This window comes from Ochlerotatus camptorhynchus, unplaced genomic scaffold (assembly GCF_037179485.1).
Source record: "Ochlerotatus camptorhynchus isolate MF236.1 unplaced genomic scaffold, CSIRO-AGI_Acam_v1.1 ptg000530l, whole genome shotgun sequence".
NCBI lineage: Eukaryota > Metazoa > Arthropoda > Insecta > Diptera > Culicidae > Ochlerotatus > Ochlerotatus camptorhynchus.
In genome coordinates this window covers 2318106-2345383 of record NW_027041014.1, presented here as the reverse complement: position 1 = coordinate 2345383, position 27278 = coordinate 2318106, and the positions used below count along the sequence as shown (strand labels likewise).

The 27278-nt window shown below is 40.7% G+C and overlaps 1 protein-coding gene across 5 annotated transcripts in view; it reads right to left on the bottom strand.

Annotated features, from left to right (window-relative positions):
- Liprin-gamma overlaps positions 1-27278 on the bottom strand; it is a 354000-nt gene that overhangs the window by 138482 nt on the left and 188240 nt on the right. For 2 of the 5 annotated variants that reach the window (XM_065236150.1, XM_065236152.1), the window contains exons 4-12: positions 20601-21114; positions 17898-18116; positions 17359-17832; positions 17150-17290; positions 17000-17087; positions 16343-16936; positions 16104-16267; positions 15886-16047; positions 15681-15825 (exon numbers count right to left, since the gene is read on the bottom strand). In XM_065236150.1, coding sequence (XP_065092222.1) covers positions 15681-15825; positions 15886-16047; positions 16104-16267; positions 16343-16936; positions 17000-17087; positions 17150-17290; positions 17359-17832; positions 17898-18116; positions 20601-21114 — 2501 coding nt within the window. Of the gene's footprint in view, positions 1-15034; positions 15431-15680; positions 15826-15885; positions 16048-16103; positions 16268-16342; positions 16937-16999; positions 17088-17149; positions 17291-17358; positions 17833-17897; positions 18117-20600; positions 21115-27278 lie in introns of those variants that run through there. The other 3 variants (XM_065236153.1, XM_065236154.1, XM_065236151.1) reach the window with 3 other exon arrangements.

The following is a 27278-nucleotide window of genomic DNA, read 5'->3' as shown; positions in this document are numbered from 1 at the left end:
TTTACATTTCCATGAACAGCCATGGCTAATGGATACAAAAAACACTCGTTGGTAGAGGAAATTTCCTCCACCACGAAACAAACAATCTTCGGTTACCACGGCTTAACAATGTTCGTACCACCTATGATAGCGATGGGTATGCTTCCACCTCGTTCGTCTGCTCAGATCAGCAAATGACGTCCGATTTAATTATTTATATCATCGTTTTGAATGATTTGCGTTATGAGGCTAAACCAATACCATATGCATTTCAATTTAAGATGACAATTATTCTGCAGAGAGCATTACGAATTTCAACTGAAGGCCCTATCCCATCTCATAACAATGTTCATCCTGAATTCTAGAGAAAAGTCATCTGATTTCAAAACAACCGTCATCCGGTTGCAGCTATCATTCGAAGAAGCGAATTCGATATTTCGAATTGAATGGCCTGAGGTTTCATACGAACAGAGGACGGTGTTTTGGTACAGTGTAGGCCTGTCAATGTGCTGCCATGTTGTACACGCTATTTCAAAACTACCCAAATTTGGGTAAAATCCACCCAGATCGGTCAACACTGAACCTCCCCAAAATTGGGTAAACTATGTTGGGAGTGACAAGTTGACAAATGGACAACATCGAAATGAATCCGATCGACTTTGTTCATTTGTCAACTTGTCACTCCCAACATAGGAACATTTTCCATTGGCGTTGACGAGAGCTCTGTAACTCTTTACTCCTATCATATGTAACTGTCAGTCTATGTGTGAAACATGGCGGACTTTTTCTTATTCTCTCACTCCAACGCAAAACCCCATAAGGAACTGTCAAAATGTGTGTGAAGAAACGTCACTTCGGGACTGGTGTCAAGGCGAATACGATTTGACGGTTTGTTTGGATACGTCAATTCACGTTGGCCGGTTCATAACTTGACTGTCTATAGTCACTGTCACTGAAAAAGTGAAGGAAACGGACAGTGTGTTTCCATCCTATTCCATTTTTATATTCGAGAACAAACACAGCACCGTGTGCTAAGAAGTAGTAGGCTGCGCTGAAAATCTGACGTGTTGTTTTTTCAGCTGCGTTTTTTTCTTCCGTAAATCGAACAATTATGATTTCAAAATACTTCAAAGTATGTGACAAAATTTATTTCCAAGCGTTTAAGTGGTCAGTGTCGATTTTCCTTCGGTGGTTGTGTTTTTCCCAGGGGATGGATATGGCTGTCATATCGCTTAAGTTTGCTGCGTACCGAACATCTGCAACGTTGTCAGCGGTATATTTGATATGTTTTGTTGTTTTGATGTTGAGTACGTGTATTCAGCTATATGTCAAACCCCTGCTTTTTCCCCCTTTATTATTTGCTGATTCGGTCAAAATCTATCGGAGGCTGTTTGCCCAACCTGTTACCAGAGCCTAGCTTCGAAGTGCATTTCTTCACAAGCTGTTTATTCATCTCTATCTACGGCTCTTTGTGAGAGAATTGCCTCTGATGCACGCTGACGAGTGAAAATTCGGTAAGATCCTTCCATTGCATTATTTTATGATTCTTCAATATTGTACAAATATTTACACATTACACACAACTACACATAGTAACTCGGAGCGTTTGGTACGGTATGTCTACGCATCCTTCCACCCCTGTAGATCCAAGAAATGTTCACATTTATTTCCAAGAATCATCTTTGCGGCAAATACAACGCAGTAGGTCTGGCCGTATTGATGTTTATATCATATCTCAGATATGTTGTAAACATCAATTAGACAAGAAAAATGATTAGACCTCATTTAACCTAATCATTTCCAGGATGCTTTCCCGTACTGGCTGCGTTTGTATTAGATTAGATTTGATTAGATTATTCCATTTTTATATTCGAGAACACCCACCCCCATTTTCGCCGTTTTGAACTTGAATAAGAGCCGTAAAAATGTGGGAAAAATTGAGAAAAATCAAAGGGAACCCGAGAGAAAACCACATAACGAACTTTTTGAAAGTATCAGGTAAGCTATAAGTTAAGTGAAATCAATATAAATACTTTCACTAATCATCATGTTGAGTTCCATGTGATTTGAGGTATCGCCAGATGCATTTCGGCATATGTCAGAATCTGTCCACTTTCCGGGGGTACCCGGTACATCTGAAAGAGGCCATTGTGATAATTGGGTCTCAATATGACCACCATTGATCTTATAGTAAAATTCTAATGTGATTTGAGGTGTCGCATTATTAGTTTTTGATACATCAATCTTTTGCGAATTTCCCAATGGAATCTGGAATTCATATTTTTGGTCATATCTTCGGAACCATAATTCTGATCGGGAAAAAAAATCTATGGGGACCTAAAACACATCTTGTAGAACTTGCACTCAAATTGGTCCAGTCATCATTAAATTGAGTGAGTAACACTCATACGAACTTAAATACATACATACAGTGTTTCTCAAAATTGATGTATTTAAATTTTATAAAATACGGCTCTAAAAGCACAAGATACGTCTCTGAATTTTTGGAAGCTGAGTCTGCATACATTTATCAATTATTGTCTCAGTATTAGGCATATTTGGTTGATTTAACAAAAAGTTAGAGAAATTTAAGGAATACGCTTGAAAAACCTTATTTTCTTGAAATTAAATGATCATAACTTCTTGAAATTTTGCTCATTTTTAGTTGTAGTAAGGATCATTCATATTCCACTAATTTTACTTAAATTTGTACACTAGGAAAAAAAAATAGCGTTTTACTAAAATAAATCCAAATTCATACAGGCTCTTCGAATAAAGACCAAAAGTATAGCAATGTTCAACCACCAGCCACGATAAAAAAAAAACTCTCAAAACTTGCTCAAAATTTGATTTAGTATGAAGAGTTAGATCTCATCATGGGTGGATAAATTCAGGTTTTTGAATTCCATTAGCCACATTTGGAGACTTCAAGAGGGGCAACCCTTCCACTCGTGGCTGGTGCAAACATTGCACCGTTTAAAAGCATTCTACACACTTAAGTATGTTGACACTTACCCTCCGAAGAGCCCTTCATCTTTCCTCAGGAAAATCAAAATTGGATAGTACCCGAATGCGAAATTTGCTTCCCTTTTTTATCGTCTCTCGTTTTTTTTTTCAAAAGATTTCGTACTTACTTCTTCATGCGACAACTGGCCAATATGTGTTTAAAGATTCAAGTGATAAAATCAACCGATAATTACTCGAACATCAGTTCAATCGCTACCATAGAGGCAATTTTCAATCGTCCCTCTCAGAATTGGTCCCCAAATTCCATTATCTAAAACGATGTCATTCAACCATTTGATAGAGACAAAAGGCCATCTTCCCGCTGACAAACACAGCCCCACCGTCGTCGTCGTCGTCCTTAAACTTCAGAAGCACCCGCCCACCATCCGACGCTAAAAGCCAAACCGAGCCCGCGCCAGCGTCAAAAGCAAATTCATTTACCGAGTTGAAAATTTGATGTCGATAAACTTTGCGCCGCTACGGTGGATAGGTTCGTGTGCTTTTTGCTTTTTCGATTTTCCACCCTCCGGCTTTGACGGCGTTGTTTGGCAGTGCGAAGTGCGGTGGTTGGCGACCGCGGAATGGAGTGCCGGTTTTCTCACCCTCATAATCACCATCGTTGTCGCCGTCGTCATCGTCAAGAGCCCAAGATGACACTGATGATGACGACGATGATGATGTTCATCATCGTTATGTGCTATGTTGGCGAAGAGGGGCCTTGTCCTTCCTGCCGTTGTGTCATGTTGTGGCAGTTTCGGAGGTCGTTGTTTGCTATCAAGATTCGGGTTTAGGCACTTGGTTAGAGCAGCGATGAAGTGGCACTTGTCACATAAGGAGTTAACTGGATTTTGGGGAAATTTTTCAATTCATTATGTGCTACGTGGTACGGTGAGATCTGTGTAATATGAGTAGCTTGAAAAGTGATCGAAAATTTTGACGAACTTGGTTAAACTTTTAACTGATAATGTTTTCTTGGATCAGAAATTTTTTTTTCAAGAAAACATTTTTTCAAAAACCCTTTTGAATTGGCATTTGAAAGTTGAACTGTTATTCGGAAACTGTTGAAAGAGAAGATTTAAGTTCAAATAGGAAACTGTAACCATAGCAGGGAGATTGAAGTAGGTCTCGCTGCGAAAATAACGTGTTTTTGTTTTGCTACGTCGTTTGTAAAATTTAAAATAATTACAATCTAACCATTTTCGTATAACGCATCTGAATATACCAACTAGAAACACCGAACTTATTTTAATTTTGAAACTACACTTTCATTGGTATGAGTGAAGGGATGGGAAAGGGTGTGGAAACTTCCCCTCCCCCCCTATCAAACTACGTATATGAGATGTAGCTATAGGTTTTTAATAATTCATCTGATCATACCGAATTGATAAGATAAGAAGCTACGAAATTATTACAGTTTGGAATCTGACTTTCACTGGTACACCGGCAGTGCTGGCAGAAAAGTGATTTTTGGGATTTAATTCAAACCATAAATATTCAAACAATTATATTTTTTTAGAAACATTCTAGCACCATACATCCTTTGATGAAGATGCAAAAAAGTAGGTTTTCCCATACTAATTCCCATACACATTTCGAACGCAAAGTTTTGGTCACGAACTGCTCATTTGCTAATAACTTTGCACACAGTTGACGAAACATAGTTCTTTTTGAAGCAGTAGATAGAATATAGTTTAAGCTTGCTATAGATACGTGAAAAAAGTAGATTTTAATTCTAGTAATACACTGTATTTGTTATTGGGTTGTAAAAATGAAGTGAGAAATGCTCGCTGCACATCTCGGACTTTAAGAGTACAAATTCATTGGTGTTGATTCAAATGTTAAGATTTACCTACTCTTTGCATATCTATAGTTAAACTATGACCCTAATCTATCAATTACTTTAAAGAAAAACAAATTTCAACAACTGAATGAAAAGTTTTTAACAAATGAGCAGTTGGTGTGTACAACTGTGCATGTCAAGCATGGTTCGTACAAATTGTCCTCAAGTTTTTCACAGTTATTTGGGCCTCCCAATGGAACCAATGCGGAAAGCCGGGTTACAATTAATTGTCCCCAAATTTTGCACAGTTGTTTGGGACCCTAAATGGAACCAAAAAAGAATTGTTATGAAAAAAATGATCATGATGACCCACCCCACGTGTATGAACAGTAGACTGATGCAAATTTTGACATTTTCGCTCCACAGTGCTCAAACGGTTTCAAATCGGGTCCTGATTAGTCTCCCAAAATTTGAACGCATTTGAAAAGAAACTGACTTGGCACAAACCATTTGAAGTTTATATGGAAATTACTATGGGAAATCCAAACTTTTTGTTCATTGTCTTCTTAACTTTTTCCATATGGCACTGTTCAAAAATTCAAAAGCTATACTTATGGAAAATTTTCTCAGCTTCAACTTAGCAGAAGATAGTTGTTGAGCCAAAGGTCAAATAAAATAGTTATTAATTGTTTAAGATATTGATAATCTTATGGCATGATCAAGCAGCAGTTTTGGGAGCAACACTGTATCTTGCAGTTTGACATAGTAGCCATGATTTTTGTGCTCTATTCCAAGCGCCAGAAACACCAATGTTGCCTGCTGAACAGTTGATTGAGCATAATCGTAAGACATTAGTGGCTTGAATTATTGATAACTTTTGATGCTTACATTACATTGAAAAGTGGTACAGGACAATGTTGTAGCTGAGAAAATTTTCTACAAGCTCAGCTATCATTTTTGAAAGCAGAGCGATATGGTAAATTGTTAGATGGATATGAACAAAACATTTGGTTTTCCTATAGTAATTTCCATATAAACTTCCAATGGTTTGTGCGAAGTCAGTTTCTTATCAAATGAGTTCAAATTTTGGGAGACTAATCAGGACCCGATTTGGAACCGTTTGAGCACTGTGGAGCGAAAATGTTAAAATTTGCATCAGTCTAATGAACAGGCATTCTTGAAATGGACGATTGGATTTACAGTATACCTATCACTTTTCCTCTCCACGTCTAAAAAATGTTCACATCTATCGGTAAAAACAGTTTTATCAACAAATAGGTGCAGGCAGGTTTCTTCCATAAAAGCACTGCCGGTCAGTGGGAAATGGTTTGTATCCACATACACACACAACTGTTCTATAAACTTCAGGGATATCCTTAAAACTTTAGAAAAAAGTCAAGACAACATTAGAGAAGTCCAGAGAACAGTAGGAAATTGTTGAATCGTAAATCTCTTTATCTTCTTTAAGAAATTCCAGGAATTTCAGGGAAGTACTGAGTTTACCGATTTTTCTGTTGATAACTAAAGACATATTTTGGGAACTTTATACATTTCCAGAGTGTTTCCGGGAGCTTTAAGATAAGACATTTCCGGGCAGAAATTCCGGAGAATTGTGGGAACTTCAGGATAGCTTCAAGAACATCAGGGAAGATTGAAAATTTAAGGAAATTCTGGTAAGTTTAGAGATTTTGAAGGAAGTTCCATGAGCTTCAAGGAAGTATCGAAAACTTCAGGAAAGTTGCGGGAGCTCTCGAGATTCAGAGCTCTTTAGGGCAGTTCCAATTATTTAAACTTAAACTTCAGACAAGTCTTCAAGAAAAATTGTTGCTTACAGTTATATCATCGTCAACTTTTTGATCCAGAGGTTGGAATCTTCATCGAACTAGTTTTAGCGTTATAGTTTTTAGTTTAATAAAGTCTGGTCCACTTAGAATCCGGACACTTTATTTATTCTAAAGCAGCACCTCAAGCGGTTGGATTTGGAATGTTTTGACTTGGATTTGTTTTGAAAGTACACGTGTTTCAGTGGTGAAAGTTTCGTGTTGGTGATGAAAAGCTTGGTTTTGAGTCCATTGCTGCAAATTCCTTGCCAGATCATTAGTTTCCTGGCGAATTTATCGGCGAAAACAAACTTGAATTTGCTGCGGACATCACCTCGTGCTGTGGCCAGATACAACTTTTGTCCGGGAGCCTGCCTGAAATTCACCTTGACATAGGTTTTGTCGTCCATGAGAAGGCATCCTCTGTACTTCGTCAGAACCCGGTCGTACAAGTTCCGGGCGCGTGTTTCTTGCCACTAGATTCTACTTCATCGTCCTGTTCGGTTGCTTGAAGGCACGGAATGAACGATAAGCTGCTCGTAGACCAATCTTCCGCACGGTACTACGGCTGGCACCGTATTTTTTGGCAACATCCCGATCCGAGAGCCCTGGGTTTCTCTTGATCGACCTCAACACCTTTCAGTTCAGCTGCCAATCCAAAGTTCCAGCACGAAGTTTGTTTTGAACCTCCTGGACACCCTTTTGTAATCACGGAGCCGCTTGAGACCACCTCCCACGGTACGAACGGAAATATTTCCAATGAATCAATGAAAATACTGAGGTTTTGACAGAAATATGCTGTAGCTACCATAGTATTTTACATTTGATCGCACATATACAGTAGCGCCAAGCCAAAAGCATGCTGGGGTGGTTTCAAAACTTGAGCATCTACATGGATCAATTGACCATGTCGCAGCGAGGCCTACTAGTACGACTTGTTCGTCTCGAACGTGCAGTAATACGTTTCGAGACGAAACTTTGACCACGTGTATTTTCAAAACATCCTAAATCCGTACACTAGAGGCGTTGCTATAGAATAAGTAAAGTGTTCGGATTCCAAGTGGATCAGACGTTAATCGCATTATTTTTCTTCATTATATCGTAGCATTCCATTATTATATGAAACATTATATGCTAGGTACGGGAGGGTCCACCAGGGCACCCACTTGATGCGAAATGGATGAGGAGAGTGGAAATGCCAACTCCCTGTCTTTAAAATTTCGTGAATAGAGGGCGGGCTCTTTTCCCCACTCATTGGGGCATCCTCCTGTTACATGGCCTCATTTATCCCGCAACAGGGAAGGCAACATCCGTTCAGGTGCACTTCTTCTCCGATGCTTCCAAGTTGGCATACGGAGCGTGTGCATACGTTAGAAGCACTGACGTTTCAGGGAATAGGTGCGTTGCGTTACTTACATCAAAATCCAAGGTCGCCCCACTAAAATCACAATCCATTCCAAGGTTGGAGTAATGTGGAGCCCTATTAGCGGCACAGTTGAAGGAGAAGGTTCTGATTGCATTGAAAATCGAAGTTGAAGCGTTCTTCTGGGTGGATTCTACCTTTGTTATACAGTGGCTGAAGGCAATTCCTTCGACATGGACTACTTTCGTGGCCAATCGTGTTGCTAAAATTCAAAACGCAACGGAAAACTGCATGTGGAATCATGTTCAAGGAGTGGAGAATCCAGCGGACCTGATCTCACGAGGATTGTTACCAGAGGAGATTAGTAACAATGAAGTATGGTGGGAAGGACCTTCTTGGCTTAAGGAAGAGCAATGTAATTGGCCAAATCAATCTGTGGAAAGGGTCACAGAGGAAACTGAGGAAGAGATTAGCAGATCCTCAGCACACTGCGCTCAACCAAAGCCTGAAGAATTTGGAAAATCATTCGTCAGGAAGTTTTCGAGTTTCACCAAGCTAGTTAGGCATACGGCTTATTTGTTAAGATTTATTGAAATTTTGCAAAAATCAAGGGAAAACGTAGTATTTGAAGTTTTTCTAACAACGGAAGAGATTAGCAAGGCGGAGCATGCTGTCATACGATGCGTACAACGTGAGGAGTTTGAGCAAGAATGGATGGCATTAACCAAGAACGAACCGGTAGCAAGAAGTTCACCACTTCGTTGGTTCAATCCACAGTTGTCAAGGGACAACTTGATCCGAGTAGGTGGACGGCTTGGACATTCCGTAGAAGCTGAAGACACCAAACACCCTGTTGTACTTCCAGCAAGGCATCCGTTGACCAGATTACTTTTCCATCATTACCATCATAAACTTCTACACGCAGGACCACAGCTTCTCTTAGCAACCGTTCGGCAACGCTACTGGCCATTGGAAAGTCGCAACGTAGCACGTGAAGTAGTACATGATTGCTTACGGTGCTTCAGAACCAAGCCCAAAACCGTTGAACAGTTCATGGGAGAACTACCAGCATCCCGTGTCACTGTAGCTCGACCATTTTCCAAGACAGGAATCGATTACTTTGGACCCGTCTACTTTCGACTTGGTCCTCGTAGGACAGCAGTGAAGGCGTACGTTGCACTGTTCGTCTGCATGTGTACAAAGGCAGTTCATCTCGAACTTGTAACTGACCTTTCGACGGATCAATTTCTGCAGGCATTTAGAAGGTTTATTGCCAGAAGAGGACGTTGTACTGACGTCTATTCCGATAACGGGACCAACTTCGTAGGAGCCCGTAACCAACTTCAACATTTGTTCGAACTTCTCAAGAGCAAGGATCATAAGAACGAAATAGTGAAGGCATGTAACTTGGAAGGGATAACCTGGCATTTCAATCCACCTAGTGCGCCACATTTCGGTGGCCTCTGGGAAGCGGCCGTCAGATCTGCAAAGATTCATTTGCTGAAGATTTTAGGCGAAACCGTTGTGTCATTCGAGGATCTTAACACGTTACTAGTGCAGGTCGAATCATGCCTGAACTCGAGACCGCTAACACCCATGTCAGATGATCGGAATGATTTAGAACCCTTAACTCCCGGACATTTCCTTACCGGAGCACCGTTGCAACAATTACCAGATCTGGACTTCACCGATATTCCCATGAACAGGTTACATTACTGGCAGCTAATTCAACAGAAACTGCAACTGTTTTGGAAACGTTGGAGAATGGAGTATTTAGCTCAAACGTTGGAAACCTCTTGTACCGATATCCATAGAAATAGGAAACTGGTGATCATCAAAGAAGAAAATACACCACCACTATGTTGGAAAATGGCCCGTATTCATGATATCCATCCAGGAACAGACGGCGTAGAGTCGTAACGTTGAAGACCACCATTGGATTCCTGAAGAGGCCTGTTGAAAAGATTTGCCCTTTGCCAGCATCGCGTCAGCTAGCTGAAACTGGCATACAGAGTTGATCATCATGCTATCATGTGTTCGAAGAGGTAGTTTTTTTTCTTTTCAGTTCAGAAATTCGGAATTTCAGGAGGGGGTAGAATGTTGAGGAGCAATACAAAAAAATAATCACAACTGTGCGTTCAACATCAAATTCCACAACCGAATGCTGCATGGGACTGTGGAACGTGTTGTACTGTCACCGTCTGGAGGATTGAAGTGTAAACACGATTCCACCACTACAACAGGCTAAGAGAAGACCATGTAAAATTAATTGCATATGCACTTTTGTGATAGGTCAAGAACCGAGAAGGCATAGAATTAGGTTTCATTTTTAATTAGATAAAAAAGGGCCAGCTCGATAAGCAGACGGTTTTAATTTTGTAATAGATGTAGTTAGTTGTAATAAATGTTCGATGTTTAGTGTAGTGATTTTAAATAAAGTGTTTAAATGTACAGACTATTAATGGAACAAAAACAAACTGTAATTGTGTTGTGTGCTGAATTGGATCCCATTACTCATCGCATAAGGAAGAAATTTCTGCGCCCAACCTAATCTAAAACCCAACCAAGAAACCAATCCTGGAAGGAAGAACCAGTTCCGAGGTAAAACAACAATTGTGAGTGTGTTTAAATTGTCATTTTCGGAGTGGGAGGTGAAAGAGAAACGTTATCAAACCTATACGCTATTCAAGCCAACTCGACCGTTCAACAAGATTCTGACTTGATGCCAATTTGAAATGCTGATTCCCTGCAGGTGTGCAGAAACGAAATCATAACCTCGATTGGTGGGGGAAGAAAAGTCCACCAGCATCCTTTGAAATTCTCTACAACTACAGCAAACAAAGAACTCGGACGGACGAAAAAAAGATAATCGCCGGTCATCTAATCAACGCGTCGAGTGCCTAGTGCGAACTCTGAGTCATCCCTGCAAGAAGATAACTCGTAATCTCCGTTATTCAGATATGCTTCGCATCTGCAGTTCAACTATAGGCAGCACCCTGTGGTTGTAGTTGGTTAATCTGCACATCCATAGGCGCTTGCGGGACTCTTGCCAAACATCAAATTGGTTTAGGGTTGTCATGCGGGAACCGCTGAGCGGACCGAAACTCACTCTGAAGCGAGTCAAACATTCCATTTCAGCGCGGCCTTACTAGTTGACCGATCGGTAGGCCACCCAGCGCACCGGGGCGTCTGCGATGAACAAGTTGACCTAGTGAGGGAACAAAAGTCACGTCGTGTGAGGTGATTCTCCGTGCAAATGAGAATCATACGTTTGACTAGTGACAGAGAGACACACGATTCGCAGAATAGGCCTGAATGATAAGCAAGAATATCTAAGGAAAAAGTAGAAGGGTCTGTGTCTAGGGCCACGAACGGAAGCTTGACGTAGGACCGCTAGTGGACGGAACAAATGTGAAGGGCATTTAGTTCGTTTAACTGATCGATCTTAACTCTTTCCGTTTTTGAATTGTAGGCGTACCAAATTTGTAGTAATTTTTTTGAAAGAGAATGTTGATGAAGAGAATCGATCAAAATCAATTGCACTCCTGCTTCCATGGTTGGTTACAGGATTACAACTCTGGAGAGCATTTTGTGTGGTCGTTGGGGGCGTGTGGTTTTCAATATGGACAAACAGGCACAGATAAATTGTAGTCCAACTATTTACTGTAATAAGCTTGTTGGCCTTGAAAAGGGCCGTTCTGTTGCCAAAGTTGGTTCGAAACCGCACAGAGTGCGTCTGTCGCTGCAAAGCGTAGACGACATCCATGGCCGCTTACGCTTGGCGTGTTCAGAGTAGGTGAAAGCATCACGGATCACATTTCCCAGGAACACCTTCAGCACATCTCGTGGTTTCTCGTAGATCAAACCGGAGATACGTTTGACACCGTCACGGCGAGCCAGGATGGCAGTTATCACGAAGAACCTTGCGATGACGTTTGGTGCCTTCTTTACCAAGACCTGTTCCTCCTTTGCCGCGACCAGTCATTGTTACCTCTTAAGTAGAAGAGTGGACTACCTAATCTGTCACCTCCTTCCTATTGCTATTGCTGCATCTGCGGCCTGCTCACTACGCCGTCTGAAGCGAAAATGAGTTAAGGCTAGACAGCAGCGCTGTTTTATATCTTTTCAGGTTAAAACAGAATGATGTGCAACCAAGTGATACTCGACTATGGTGGCTGGGTTTGTGAAGAACGTTTATTTCATGAAAACAGTGATAAAATTATCACTTTTTATTTGTACATTGGACAATGCTTGACATTACCACTATTTCAATAGTTCTTGTTCAAAATCATCAGTCGGAGTTTTGATGCTTAGAAATATTTCTGATGACTTGGTGATAAAATTATTGAAATTGGCCCATGGGCACCTGAGTTATTAACGTTCAAAATCTTTCATAATTTTGTTACATGTTCCATTTTCGGTTTTCACAAAGTGTACCCCCATATAGAAATCACAGACGTGTAGAAATCAAGAATAAGATAAGATCCCCGGTAAAATCGATATTCCGAACCTGGCCAAAAAGCCATATGGTAAGCTATTGGACTTTATTGTTAATTCGGCACTGGATCAGTAAGCTGGAGTACGTTAGGTTGAAGGGCGTTAGGCCGGTGTAAATTTATCAGTAACAATCTTGTAAATGTAGCTCAACTCTCGTAGTACCATATCTTATCCTTCGTTCCAAATGTAAATGCAAAGAAATCCACTGTAATGAAAAGCCTTATATTCAAAGGCTGTTTCGAATCAAATCTATTTACAGATACTCTTTCCGGAAGTCTGCTCGACAACCGTTAAAAATTGACTCCTTCAAAATGTTATTCTGCTGTCGGCACAACTTAGCAACCGTTCAGAGGAGTTTCATCCCTACAGATGGTTGAGAAGAGCTTGGAATAGAAGCTGTTCGGGACAAAACCACAATTTGCAGGTGGTTTTTGCTTTAGATGGACTGAGTTTTGTTAGATTGCATGAGGTAATGATGCAGAAAATACTTACAGTTTTTATTTTTAAATGTGGCATGTCACGATTCTCGAAATTATTGGGCTTTGCAATGGAGTAAACAAAGTTTTCATCCTTAGCAACGATTGGAAAACCGTCAACGCTCGACAGTGATGCCATTTTATAATATATTTCTTGTGTTCTACTTGTCAGCGTGTGCCCTAACGTGCTAAACACTGTGCCATGCTGTGTTTCGGCACAAAGTGCAGGGTTGATAGCCCCTATTCAGTGAGAGTTTGATTGTAACACAGGGGTGTGTGAATAGAAATTGTTACAATTTTAATTCATTTATTACATTAAGGAAACAAAGATTGGCATGTTGACAAATCTTATTTGAACATGATAATAGAAAGACGTGTCTCCAAGAAAACGAAAGAGTGGACCATATTGTGAATGTAATTTGATTTAATTGCATATTCTAGATCGCAACCGTTCAAGTGAGTTTTCACTCAGCAGATAACGTTTTTCGTATTCCTTCAGTTTCTCGTCTGTTTCGTTCTACCGTTGTCAGTTTCGCATCCTTTTGCACTTGCTTGGATGAATTTTCACTTGTTCAGAAATCTGTTATCCACTGAGCTCGGCGATTTTGTTTCCATGGTCTACGGTTGGACGCTGATTTGTAAGCAAATTGTTCGCACTTTCTCATAGCGATTCTGTCAAATTTGCAGTCCCAGCATTTTATTCTCGCCACTTTACATCACTGTTTCAAAAGCTGTTTTTCGACATCAGCTAATAACAAAGTTCTCAATATCCTTCCGAACCGAAAGGCAACAACTGTGCGAAGTCTTACCACGGCGAGTTTCCTACAACGTTTCTTCCCCAATGCCATGGGCAAACTTTTCAATTATCGCCGTAAATTCTAATTTTAATTTAAATCTCCGGAGGCTCTTGCCTCGCTCCACACCGCAAGCTGATTTATCAAGTTTCTTTCAATTAATTTGGGTTCCTTTTTTCCGGGCTGGGCATGGCTTAGCTCCGGGCACCATCCAATTTTCACTATCGCCTTCTTTCATTCAGCGAGTTGGCGCGGATGGTAGCGAGATTCTTAAAGTGCTTTTAAATTTAATGAGATCGAAGTTTTTTTTCGTTACGTTGCTACTACTTTGTCGGGGTCGTTTTTTTCCGCTATGCTCGTACGGATTTATCCCATTTATTGCGATCGGTTTGTTTTAAATTTTTAATGCCGGCTGTTTTTTTTTTAAGCGGAGCCGTTTTTTTGCTAGGATCTACAATAATAGTAGATTTATCCACCATCCCACCGCTGCAAAATCTCGCTCGGATACTGGTTCTATAAAATGAACGTACATTCATGTATATATGCATACACATGTACAGATAGACCTATTCCTGTTTCGACTAAATTAATTAATTACGTTTGTTCGATTGGCTTTTAATTGAGTTGATTCGAAATGTGTTTCTGTCACGATGCGGCTGAATTGGTCCCCCGTGGGTGGCAGGCAGCATTATTGGCAGCCTTCAATGATATGGTGGCAAGTGGGAGGAGTGGGAGCCGGGTGAGGTAAGCTTCGTCGATTTTGAGATTTTAGTCCTCTCGTAATACATTGTGCGAATATTGGTGGTGTTCAAATATCTATGTAGTTTGTAGTTTTAATCAAACATAGGTAAGTTTTCTGAAGGGAGCAATTGCAATTCAGTTGAAATGAAAATCATCACATCCAATGTTCGGTCATTTTGGCCGGTAACGATCTTTTCAACTGTGTTGAACTGTTATGAACGTGTGGATAGGAAAACGAATTGAATGATGCGGCGGTGTCGCATCCTGCCTGAACTGTCGAAAAATGGTACGCTTTGATCTCATCCGAATGAAGCTGAACCGCATAACAAATCGTAAGTAGCTAATTGGCATTAGCTAAAAAAAAAAATTTCGAACCACCCTAAAATAGGCAAAATCGAGAGAATGAGAGCGACCGACCCTCGTTAAACGGTTTATCAGCTTTGCCATTTAATTATTTCAATTATATCCGGAAAATTGCAGAGTATCAGACATCATTGCGTTTTGTTTGTTGTGTTGAATGCCGAGTTGTTTTTTTTTTCATAGCTGAAATTCATGGCATGAATCAAACAATGGGGGGGTCTGGACAGGAATGGGGATAAGCCGATGTGATTTTTTTTCTCAATTTCATAGGTACAGCTTCCTTGCTTGAGGCGGGACAAAAAAAATATGCGCTAGAATTAATGACGGTGGTGGGGCAAATATCGTGACTATTGATTTTATGTATGATTCAGAGCTTTAAGCGCTTTTCTGTCTGGCGCTTTGGTTATGTAATTATCTGCTGATTTGTGTTTTGCTATCTTCTTTGCTTTCAAATTCAGAGGTGATGTGTACGATATGGTGGGGTCTAGCTGATTTCCTACTTTGATATTTTCTTCTTGATCTAGAAAGCTTATCTAATCGAACTCTTGTGCATGGTGGAAGATGCTCGGGAACTGTCCATCGGATATTCGTCCATCTGGCAGAATATCACGTACCTGTGGGTGGTGGTTTGTGACGGAATAATTTGGAACGGGCGGTGATTTGAGTTGAGTTTTGGTGAAATAACGATTTTGTTTTTTTTTTTCGGATTGGTAATTGTGTTCCAACGACAGACAGTGATAAATTGTGATACGCGGAAATAGAAAGAAATTTACGAACACGGGTGAATTAGAAAGGGGGTGGTCTGTCTCGGCGTGAGGTTTCATGTGTGGTTGTGGTCATTTGGTTATATTCCGGAGAACTTACCTTGCTGGGAGGATGAGAGTCTCGAACTCCGTTGCCAGATGACGTCGGATGATGTTCTTGGAAGGTGGAATTCCGAGAGCCGTGGCCATCGTGTCTCCGGAGAAGGATGGCTCGAGCACTACCAGACCACCATGGACTCCGCTGTCTGTTTTGGAGAATCGATTCGTATAAGCAGATGAAGCAAGCCGACGACAATAAGGAATACCTTTCAAGTTGTCAGCATATTCTCCGAGGTCTATCGAACGCGCCCAGCGGATGAATCGCTGATTGGTCCACACTATCGGATCGGTGTCTACGTTTTCGGACTGCAGGCGTCTCATTGCCAGGGCTTGGCGGTCGTACTTCATGATTCGTAGGACGTGGATTCCTGAAAGTAGATTCCGTTTTCAAAACACACCAGTTCGACAAAAGTTCCCATCTTACCGTGAACAATACTGGCTTGGTGGAACTTCCTGGTGACGCCTAGATATTTCTCCAGTTCCTTCTTGGATAACGTATCCAACATCCGGGCGTCCACCAAGGAGTGCATGAACGATTCAGCATACTGTGGAAGACCAATATCCGGAAGCCACTCGGAAGCAACCCACCTAAGAGTTGAAATTAATCCATCAGACCAATTATAGCCACCCCCCCCCCCTCCCACCATGCACCCAAATACTCACGTATGACCCAGCTGCCCAATGGTCGGATACCGCACCAGTTCCGGACGGCGCTGTTCCTCGATCGCCAGTCGCAGTTTCTTCCGATGCATCGGATGACTGGTCCCGAGTCCACTCTCCAGTTCAGCATCGCTCAGCTCCAGCAGAACCTTACCACTCTTGACATTCTCCGCACATCGTGTACTGTACTGGGGCATCCCCAAAGCCACCTCTAACCACGCTAGGACCTGCGAAGCTCTCCAGCGCTCCATTGGCATCGAGGAAGCTTCCCTCAGCAGTCGCAGCTTCTCCGCGTAGCCCTCCTCCGTCAGTGGACTCCACTGGAAGTCGGTGGCTTCGGCTTCGGCTACCGGATTGCTCTTGTTGCGATTCCTGTTTCGGGCGAACACTCGCGATATACTACCCCAAGTGCCACCCCGACCACTACGGCCGGTGAGACTCATTCCACCCCCAGCAGAGGTGGCACCGCCAGTCTTTGATGATTGAGATTGCACTTGCTGCTGCTGCTGCTGTTGCTGTTGTTGTTGCAGTCTTCTCGAAAAGGTTTGATTCTCGTTCTCGACCGGGGAACCCAGCTGGTCCACAGAACGGAAAGAGCTGTGAAGATTGACAATTCTTATAGTTCACACAATCCAGATCTATACCAACCGATAGACTTACTTTGATACTGCAGTATTATCGACAGACCGTGAGTAGGCTCCCGCATTCAGCGGCGATAGAGTAGGACTACGTTCCTTTGGTGTTCCATCTATGGACCAAAACAAAGACTTCAGAGATTCGTTCAATCATACTTATTCCAACAACACTCACATTGATACATATTATGATGACTAGACACTAACGACACACTATCCGAATCGACCTGTATGCAAGGCCCATTCTCACAGGGTCCATCACTGAGATTCAGATCACCGGCGGCACTCTCCCGATCGCTGCTTCCTGCAATGAGCTCTGATGAGTGAACACAACGACCTATTAGCTACCCCTTTTACTACAGGTCAGCGGTCTTAAAAACTTACCTCTGACGCCGGAATCGGCACTGCACGAACCTCGGTCGCCGGGAGTTCCACTAATGTTGGAATACCCGCCGGCAGTCGTTTGGGTGTGGCTCATCAGCCCGGACGGCGGCGTCAGTGGAGCTGCCGAAACAAGGCTCTCCTGATCGGACATGCACCCGGACAGTTGCCGTCGGGCTTCCTGCAGCTGTTCCTGGGTTCGCTGCAGCTGGATGTCCCTGGCGTTGAGCTGCGCAGCCAGCGCTATCGAACGCTCCGATTCATCCCGTGCATGCTTTAGCAGAGACCACCGCTCCCGTTCCCGCTCGGTGTTCTGCTTGGCGCTGTTGTTTTCCGTTTCCCGTATTCGTTGCTCGAAGTTACGGATGAAGTTCCGCAGCTCTTGCTCCTTGTCCTGTAGCGAGGAGCACAGCTGCTTAACCTGGATCAGCAGGTCACTCTTGTCCGAGCGGAGCTTCTTGCGTTCCAATTTGAGGCCTAGATAGAATACGGTTCGTTAGCTCGCATAGGCTTATTACCGCAGCGGGTGAATGCACACTTACTTTGAATCAACTCCTTGGATATCCGAAGCTCATTTTCGAGCTTCTCCACCCGGCTGCTGCTGTCGTCGGTCGAGTGTGCGTCGAAGCTGTTGCTGTCGGATAGCAAATCAATTCCTCCTACCGCTCCTTCCGGTGAGTTCTCCAGGAGCTTTTTCAGCCGGGTTATCTCCGCCGTCAGGCGTTCGTTTTCCAGCCGGATTTTGGTGGTTTGGGGAGATTCTGGTGAGGAAGGGTTCGAAGGTTAGTTTTAGCATCAGATTTAGGTTGATTTATACTGTCGAATGTCTTTCAAGCTGCTTGAAAATGGTCACTTTTTTTAATCGGTAATTTTTTTGCATCCGTAATTTTTTTAATCGGTAGATTTTTGCACGTGGATTATTTTTTAAATGACTCAAAGTTAGCTGTTAATTTTGATCTCACAACTGCTGACAAGACGGTAAATTTTCAATTGATCAATTTTCAATTGGTCAGTTTTCAATTGGTCAATTTTCACAAGGTTAAATTTTCAATTGGTCTATTTTCAATTGGTCAATTTTCAATTTGATAATTTTAAATTGGTCAATTTTCAATTGGTCAATTTTCAATTGGCCAATTTTCAATTGGTCAGTTTTCAATTTGTCAAATTTCAATTTGTCAAATTTCAATTAGTCAATTTTCAATTGGTCAGTTTTCAATTGGTCAATTTTCAATTGGTCAATTTTCAGTTGGTCAATTTTCAATTGGTCAATTTTTATTTGGTCAATTTTCAATTGGTCAATTTTCAATTGGTCAATTTTCAATCGATCAATTTTCAATTGGGCAGTTTTCAATTGGTCAATTTTCAATTGGTCAATTTTCAATTGGTCAATTTTCAATTGGTCAATTTTTAATTGGTCAATTTTCAATTGGTCAATTTTCAATTGGTCAATTTTCAATTGGTCAATTTTCAATTGGTCAATTTTCAATTGGTCAATTTTCAATTGGTCAATTTTCAATTGGTCAATTTTCAATTGGTCAATTTTCAATTGGTCAATTTTCAATTGGTCAATTTTCAATTGGTAAGTTTTCAATTGGTCAATTTTCAATTGGTCAATTTTCAATTGGTCAATTTTCAATTGGTCAATTTTCAATTGGTCAATTTTCAATTGGTCGATTTTGAATTGATCAATTTTCAATGGGTCAATTTTCAATTAATAATTTTAAATTTTAATTTTAAATAATGGGTAAATTTTCAAATGGTAAATTTTCAATAATTCAATTTTCAAATGGTCAATTTTCAATTAATAATTTTTTAATTGGTCAATTTTAAATTGGTCAAATTTCAATTGGACAAATTTCAATTGGTCAATTTTAAATTGGTCAAATTTCAATTGGCCAAATTTCAATTGATCAATTTTAAATTGGTCATTTTAAAATTTGTCGAATTTTAATTGGTCAAATTTCAATTGATCAAGGTTAAATAGGTCAATGTTTAAAAGGTAAATTTTCAATTAGTCAGTTTTCAATTGGTCAATTTTAAATTGGTCAATTTTAAATTCGGCAATTTTCAATTGGTCAGTTTCGAATTGGTCAATTTTCAATTGGTCAATTTTCAACTGGTCAATTTTCAATTGGTATATTTTTCAATTGGTCGTATTTTAATTAGTAAATTTTTAATTGGTTAATTTTCAATTGGTCAAGTTTAGTTGGTTAATTTTTTATTGGTCAATATTCAATGCGTCAATTTTCAATTTATCATTTTAAAACCGGTCATATTTAAATTAGTCAATTTTGAATTGGGAAATTTTCAAATGGTCAATTTTCAATTGGTCAATTTTCAATTGGTCAATTTTCAATTGGTCAATTTTCAATTGGTCAATTTAAAATCGCTCAAATTTCAATAAGTAAATTTTAAATTGGAAAATTTTAAATTGGTCAGTTTTCAATTGGTTAGTTTTGAATTGGTAAATTTTTAGTTGGTCAATATTCCGTTGGTCAATTTTCAATTGGTCTTTTTTAAGTTGGTCAATTTTTAATTGGTCCATTTTCAATTGATCCATTTTCAATTGGTCAATTTTCAATTGTTCAATTTTCAATTGGTCATTTTTCAGATGGTAAGTTTTGAATTGGTAAAATTTCATTTGGTAAATTTTCAATTGGTAAATTTTCAATTGGTCAATTTTCAATTGGTCAAGTTTTTGTTTGTTTATTGCTTTATTTGTACAGGCTCAAGCGAATATAATCTTAACAGAGCCAAGTTAATATCTTAAAGTTAAAAAAATGATACCGAATTATTTACAAATTTATGGATGGGTAAAGGGTGAAGGAGATTTGAAAATTTACGAAGCAAATATTTCATGTTTCCTAAAACATGAACTTGTTCCTATACAACTTGATATCAGCAGTGTTATTATACAATTATTACAAAAACAAACATTGAATAAAAACCCACACACTCACACAAAATACAAACTAAACAGAAGGTTAATCAACCTTCAATCTAAGGCTAATATTCTTCTAAAGCCATAATATCCTGAACTGTAACATTTGGTTGTTTCCTCGAGCCAGAAGGGAATGATTAAGCCCAGATCTGACTCCAAATGCGCAGCACAAGACCAAATAATGGAACATTTAGTTATTTCTGATCCATTTGTTCTGCATCGATCAATTCCAATTCACCACCTTCATTTTCTAGTCCTGCAATCACCAACTGAAGCAATCAACACCGTTCCAAACCATACTCACCCAGATCTGTAACGCCATTTTTGAACAGGTTATCGCCACCCGAGTTGTCACCACCAGACTGCTCTTTGCTGCCGGTACTGCTCTTTTCGCTCTGCGTTGGCGAAGTCTGCTGCTGCTGTTGACCGGAGTTCAATTTGCTAGTAATTTGACCAGCTCCGCTACCCTCTCCGGCCGTCCCCGGTGGACTAGATCCACTGCCGGTAGATCCACCCCGCACTAGCTGCTCGGCCGGACCATTGTCGTTGCTGCCGCCACTACTGCCCGAACTGGGACCTCCGGTTGTGCTGGTGGAATTAGATTCGGTACTGCTGTTGTGACTGCTACCGTTGTTGTTGTTGCTACTGCTGCCGCCACAGGTAATGAACGACGAGGCCGGGGCCGATGTGGGCGTCCCAGTTGATTCGAATGGTTTCGATAATGGTTTTGCATTGTCCAGCGACAGGATAGGCCGAAACGGGCGAACACCGGTGGCCGGAGCCGTTGTCTTATCAGCCGTGTCCAGTGAACGGGTTTTCTGAAAGAGATACCAAGAATGATAGCGAAATATGAACTCGACCTGCTGTTAGGGTGGTCAACAATTTGGAAAACAATAATGCCTGATAAGACCGAAGCATTTCGAAAGTGATGACCACAAAACAATTCAGATGCATTCGAGCAGAGCGACCCGTTTTTGCACAATTGTCTTCACCTGAAACCGCAAGTTTCACTGCTTCGGCGTTCATGGCAAACAACTGACCCCGCATGCATTATCCAACTTTACTACATTTGAAATTCATAAACATGCACCACAGGCACAGGTAGAATCGTTGCGGGAGCAAAACTAGGTCATCTGCAACATTGATTGGTTCTGCGGCTGGGTTGGAAGCTTTTGGGTGGTTTGTCTTCCGGAACGTTCGTATTTTCCTAGCACCGAAAAAAAGGAGCTTTGTGAGCTTAAACGATTCCCCGTTCAGCCCGTCGTCCAATAATGGTGGGCGATTATCGGAATAGGTGCCCATTTTTCCTACTTTCTTCTATATTGGGAGTTGTTTATTTCGTTCAGTTTTTCACAATCAAACTTTTGGCCTCGTTGCTTCGGTGTTGGCGTGGTTGGTTAGCTGGAGCAGAGTTTGATCATAATTTAGGAAACTCGGCTACGTGACGGGTAGCAGCTAATTAATGGTAATTTGACTTAATTTGTGTGGCAATTATTGCTCTTTCTATTTGGCTCTTTCGCCTGTTCGCTGCTCGGTGGGATGATTGTATGGTAAGTTTTGGTTATTTTGGGGGGAGAAGTAAGATGAATATGATTCAATCCTTCCAACCATTTTTGGGACCTTTGAATAATTCATAAATGAGGACTTTTAATCCATGGAATTTACCTCAAACTAATCTGGCATCACTGCCAAGTCAAGTACAGAGATTTGATGAATCAACTTATGGGTCAACATCAGAAGGCCTATGAGTATGGTCTAGATACTTTTTAGATCATTTTAATAGATAGCATTTGAGTATGGCCCTGGAGTTAGTAAAGTTGTACCAATGGGACATAGTCCCACAGTATTTCAAGCAGAAATTTAAGCAATCATTGAATGTGTGAATATTTGCCTAATAAGGAAATATAGGTTTGCTAAGATCCGTATATTCTTGGCCAGCCAAGCAGCTCTTAATGCGCTTAATGCGTTTACATGTCGATCCTAGGTAGTGTGTCAACTCCAATGGATGTAATCCCACAGCGCTCGATTAATTCATGGCGCACTGTGCAGAGGTTGCCCTAGAGTCTCCTTATATTTTCATTCCAGACCATCAATAATTTACTACAGAATCTCTAGACTTCATATTTGATTTGAATTGTATCTACTGTGTTCATGTGTTTTTTGGTTTTTTGGTTTGCATGAACTTATTCATTTCATTTTTACAATTTAAAAGCCAATATTTGTATAGCTTCTATTTTCTTGAACAGTCCCCAAGCACAAAACGAATCCAAGCAAAAAATCACACTACTTAGTGCTGTTAGGCAAATCACTCAATCAAGTGTAATTATCATGATTTATGAACATCGCCTTGGGAATAATCCAATGACCAATTATACCGAAACTAGCTTCGCTAAACTCTCCCGTGAGCCCTCTTTTCCTAAAGCTCCACTTCCGTGACCCGGAAGTGGGAACTTCATAAATGAGAGGTCCCATTATGGCCCTTCAATTTTGTTTCGCTTCTCATAATGGCGCACAGGAGTATGCGACTGCGGGCTTCTTTTTTTTTAGCTCTAGCAAAAACACCACTCCTTCCTGAACTCGGCATAATGTCATTTTCAAATTCTCCTACCATCCCCCACGTGGCTGTGGGATCTGTGATCGCAATCTATGCGACTTTATGCTTTCCCTAGCAATTTCCTACCTCAGTACAACAACCCCTCGCGAGCTGGCTCAGCCCTGCCGTGCCCGTCTATCGTCTACCGTTGATGGTCGTCATCGGCTGAGATGATTATCTGAGAGAGGCCAAACCCGAGGTGGGGGCGAATCTCAGTGCGCAGTGTTCGAGTTACCTCAATTGATGAAATTTACATATAAATTAAATCGTTCCGTTGTCACTACGCCAATTCCGGACTTCTCGCAATGGTTGAAGTATAGAGATGACAGCCGACAGCCCATACAGCAGAATTGCGCTGCTGCTGCTGCTGCTGCTGCAATCGAAGGGCGTTGTGATGGCAACTCGTTACGAACCACAGCACGTCTCATCAAATATCAACGGACGAGACACGGACGTTATGGTTGCGTAACATAAAATCATCGTCTGCAAGAATTTCCCCTTCAGGGAAGGTTGGTTGATGGCAACCTCAGAAAGGTATGGTCCTTAACTAAATAGTTTTATGAAATTCTTCGACTCACATAGCTATGTGGATGCGAAGAATGCCACAACATTGCTGCCCTTTCATTTTGACGATGAAAGCCAAAACCCAACTCTTGGATGAGTTACTCTAGTAAATGGATCCAAGGTGTCCATCAATTTCCATGCGATCACTTACATACGATAAATTTTCCAACCATTGCCTATCGGTGATGGGAATGGAAATGCGCATTTATCTTATGTCGATCGTTGTGGTATGCAACCGTTGGTGATGCACTGGTACATATTTGTACGTGTTTGTACATTGCATCCGATGTCCCTCGAGAGAGATATGTTGCCCCGTTGGAGATGTGTAATGAATGTAATTGCATTTTTTGACTGTCTTTCCGGAGCCTGCGGCTCAAAGCAGGGGAAATTTGTTCGTTGAAAAGAGAATGTGGTAGATTTATTGTATCTCAGCAAGAACTGTGATACATCCATGATAGACATGCTCTCGGAGTGGGAATGATGAACAGTTTGGGCCGTATTATTGCAGGGATTGATGCCATGGAGCTAAGACATAGTGAATCGCAGTGGTCAATGGTAAATCTATTTGTCAGTTGTACAAACTCTGATTCTTACTTTGACATGACAGCCTACCCGGGCAAGAGCCGATTACTGAACGATAACATAGGAATATCTTTATGTGGTATGATAGGGGAATTGTATGTAATGTCAGCCTAAATGTCCCTAATTTGGGCCCATACATAAATTCAGCAATCGACTTAATTTTCAATAGCGACCAAAAATATCCACCAGTACCGTTCATCTAGATAAAATTGATAAATAGCAGATTTTTAGCGATGGGCCCAATCTTAGATCCATAGGCCAACATTAGAAACATTTCCCCTATTTTTTTTTTTTTCTTTAATTTGTTTTCCGTCGATCTTGTTTTCCGTGCTGAGCACCAATGCTATCGACGCCAGGAAGGCAGCTCCCACAAAATTATATGTCGTTTGTGTGAAACTTAAACTGCAGCGATAAAATTAAATGATAATTGCTGGAGTTGTAAGTTATTAGTAATAAGATTACCCAAGTAACCACCAAGCCCGTTAACTACCCGATAATCGCCCTTTTTGCGATATAAGGTAAATATAGGGTTTCCGAACTTTATATCAGTCGTATAGCAGCCTCATATACCAAAAAGGGCGATTAACGGGCTTGTTGGTTACTTGGGTATTATCTACGTTTATTTAAACGGAAATTGTATTAGATTAAGTATTACGTTAATATTTACTACGACGCATTATAGTAATTAATTTATTTATTATTATAACTGACAAATAATCAATGCTTTTTTGATGCCAGAATACCATAATTTGTTATTTGAAAGGTCTTCTAATACCAATCCAACAACTCTGGCAGGCCTGGGTTCAATCCCAGTCGGCGCCGCCGGGATGTTCTGAGGCATAACATCTGTGATCACGCCTTCCTCTGGAAGGGAAGTAAAGCCGCTGGTCCCCGGTTCATGAGTGGTGATGATGATGATGATGGTCCCACCTCTTACCCCTACAAAGGTTTGAGCTGGACGATTTATCTTTAAGATAATTAAATATGACATTTTAACCAGGTTGGCAAACAAAATCGAACTGGTTTCAGTTACAGATATAAATTCCCTCTAGAGTTTACAGTTGCTTCACAGCGATATAAATGTTGAAAAGCTCAGGCGTCCACCTCTTAGTTCGCCTTTTTGTCCACCTAAAATATTCATAAGTATTACAAGCAATCAAGAGTTAATGAACAATCAACAAAGCATCCTATTACACTAGTAACCCCGCAATCTGATGCTATCATAATTTTCAGCAATGTCAGGAATGCTCACGAGCCCCTAACATTTGCTAGAAAACTTACTACTAACTCAAGGTATCTTTCAAATAAGCTTCAAAATTGCATTTTTTTTTTATCAAATGTTAAATTCAGTCCTCTATATCCGCGAGGCTCAAACCTTTGTAGACTACTTTGGGTCGATGGGTAGGATCCAGGTGTGGGAGCTGCCTCCCTGGCGTCGGTAGCATTGGTGCTCAGCACGGAAAACAAATCAAGGAGCATTTTTAAATTGTTTTATCACGTGATCCCGACCATCTAGAAAGTTCGAGTCATCAGTAAAGTTGTTCAAAATGCCAAGGGCGTTCAGAGAGTAGACAGCTTGATTCTGAATTCTATCACTACGTGGTGCTAGTATGCATAACTTTTGAACATTTGAAAATGAAGAGAATTCAAACTGAAAAGCTTGGAATCACTTGAATGAGAAGTAAACCAGATTTGAAAAGTTAGGAATCACTTGAAAAATCTACCAGTCATAAGTATGGAATCGCTTAGAAAAGTATTGCAACACACATTAGCCAGACCCAATTCAATAAAGTTTAAACCCACATTGGAAAGTTCTGAATCACTTCGGAAAGCACTGAATCACTTCAGAAGTATTATTGAATAACTCTAGGAAAGTACTGAATTACTTAAGAAAAGTTCGGAATCACTTCAGAAAGTACTGACCCTAATAAAATGTTTTGGATAATTTGCTTAACGACGTGTTCGGGGTATCATCCTAACCAGTTGAGGAATAGCTCAATCATTTGGGTTATCATTCGTTTATGTTTTTTTATTATTAGTAGGGGAATCACTGCTGGATAGTTTGGAATAACTTCATAAAGTGCTGAATCACTTTGGGAAAGATTCAAATCATTTCGAAAAGCACTGATTCACTTCAGAAGAGTTTTGAATCACTTCGGAAAGTGTTGAATCGATTTGTTAGGAATTACTTCCGAAAGTACTGAATCTCTTTAGAAATGTTCGGAGTCACCTCGGAAAGTACTGAACCACTTCAGAAAGATTGGAATTATTTAAGAATTATCATCAGAGTTTGAAATCACTTCCGCAAGTAGTGATTCACTTCGAATAGAAATGAATCACTTAAGAAAAGTACACTTCAGAAATGTTCTTATTTTCTTCCTTGATTTGTTTTCCGTCGATCTTGTTTTCCATGCTGAGCACCAATGCAACAGACGCCAGGGAGGAAGCTCCCACACCTGGATCCAACATATCGACCCATCAACTCATGGACCGGGGACCAACGGCTTTACTTCCTTTCAGAAGGAAGGCCTGATTAGAGATGTTATGCCTCAGAACATCCCGGCGGCGCCGACTGGGATTGAACTCAGGCCTGCTAGAGTGAGAGGTTATCACGCTTACCACTATACCACTGGCGCCGCTACTTCAGAAATGTTCAGAATTACTTCGGAATGTACTGAATTACTTTGGAAATTTTGGAATCACTTTGGAAAGTATTGAATTATTCCAAAAAAGTTTGTTATCATTTTCGCAAGTACTGCATCACTTTGAAAAGCACTGGTTCAATTAAGAAGAGTTTGAAATCACTTCAGAAAGAACTGAATAACTTCAGAAAAGATCGGAATCACTTCGGAAGGTACTGAATCACTTCAGAAAATAATCTAAAACACCCTGAACTTTGGCAGGAATTCCCTGAACTTCGGAAAAACTTCCTTGAACCGGCAGAACTTATTTGAACTTCGGCAGAACTTCTTTGAAGTTCGGCAGAACTTTCCTGAACTTCAGAAAAACTTCCTTGAACCGGCAGAACTTCCATGAACTTCAGAAAAACTTCCCTGAACTTCGGTAGAACTACTCTGAACTTCGGAAAGAGTTCCCTGAACTTCGGAAGGAGTTTCCTGAACTTCAGCAGGACTTCCCTGAACTTCAGCAGGACTTCCCTGAACTACGGCAGGACTTCCCTGAACTTCAGCAGAACTTCTCTGAACTTCGGCAGAACTTCTCTGAACTTCGGAAAAACTTCCT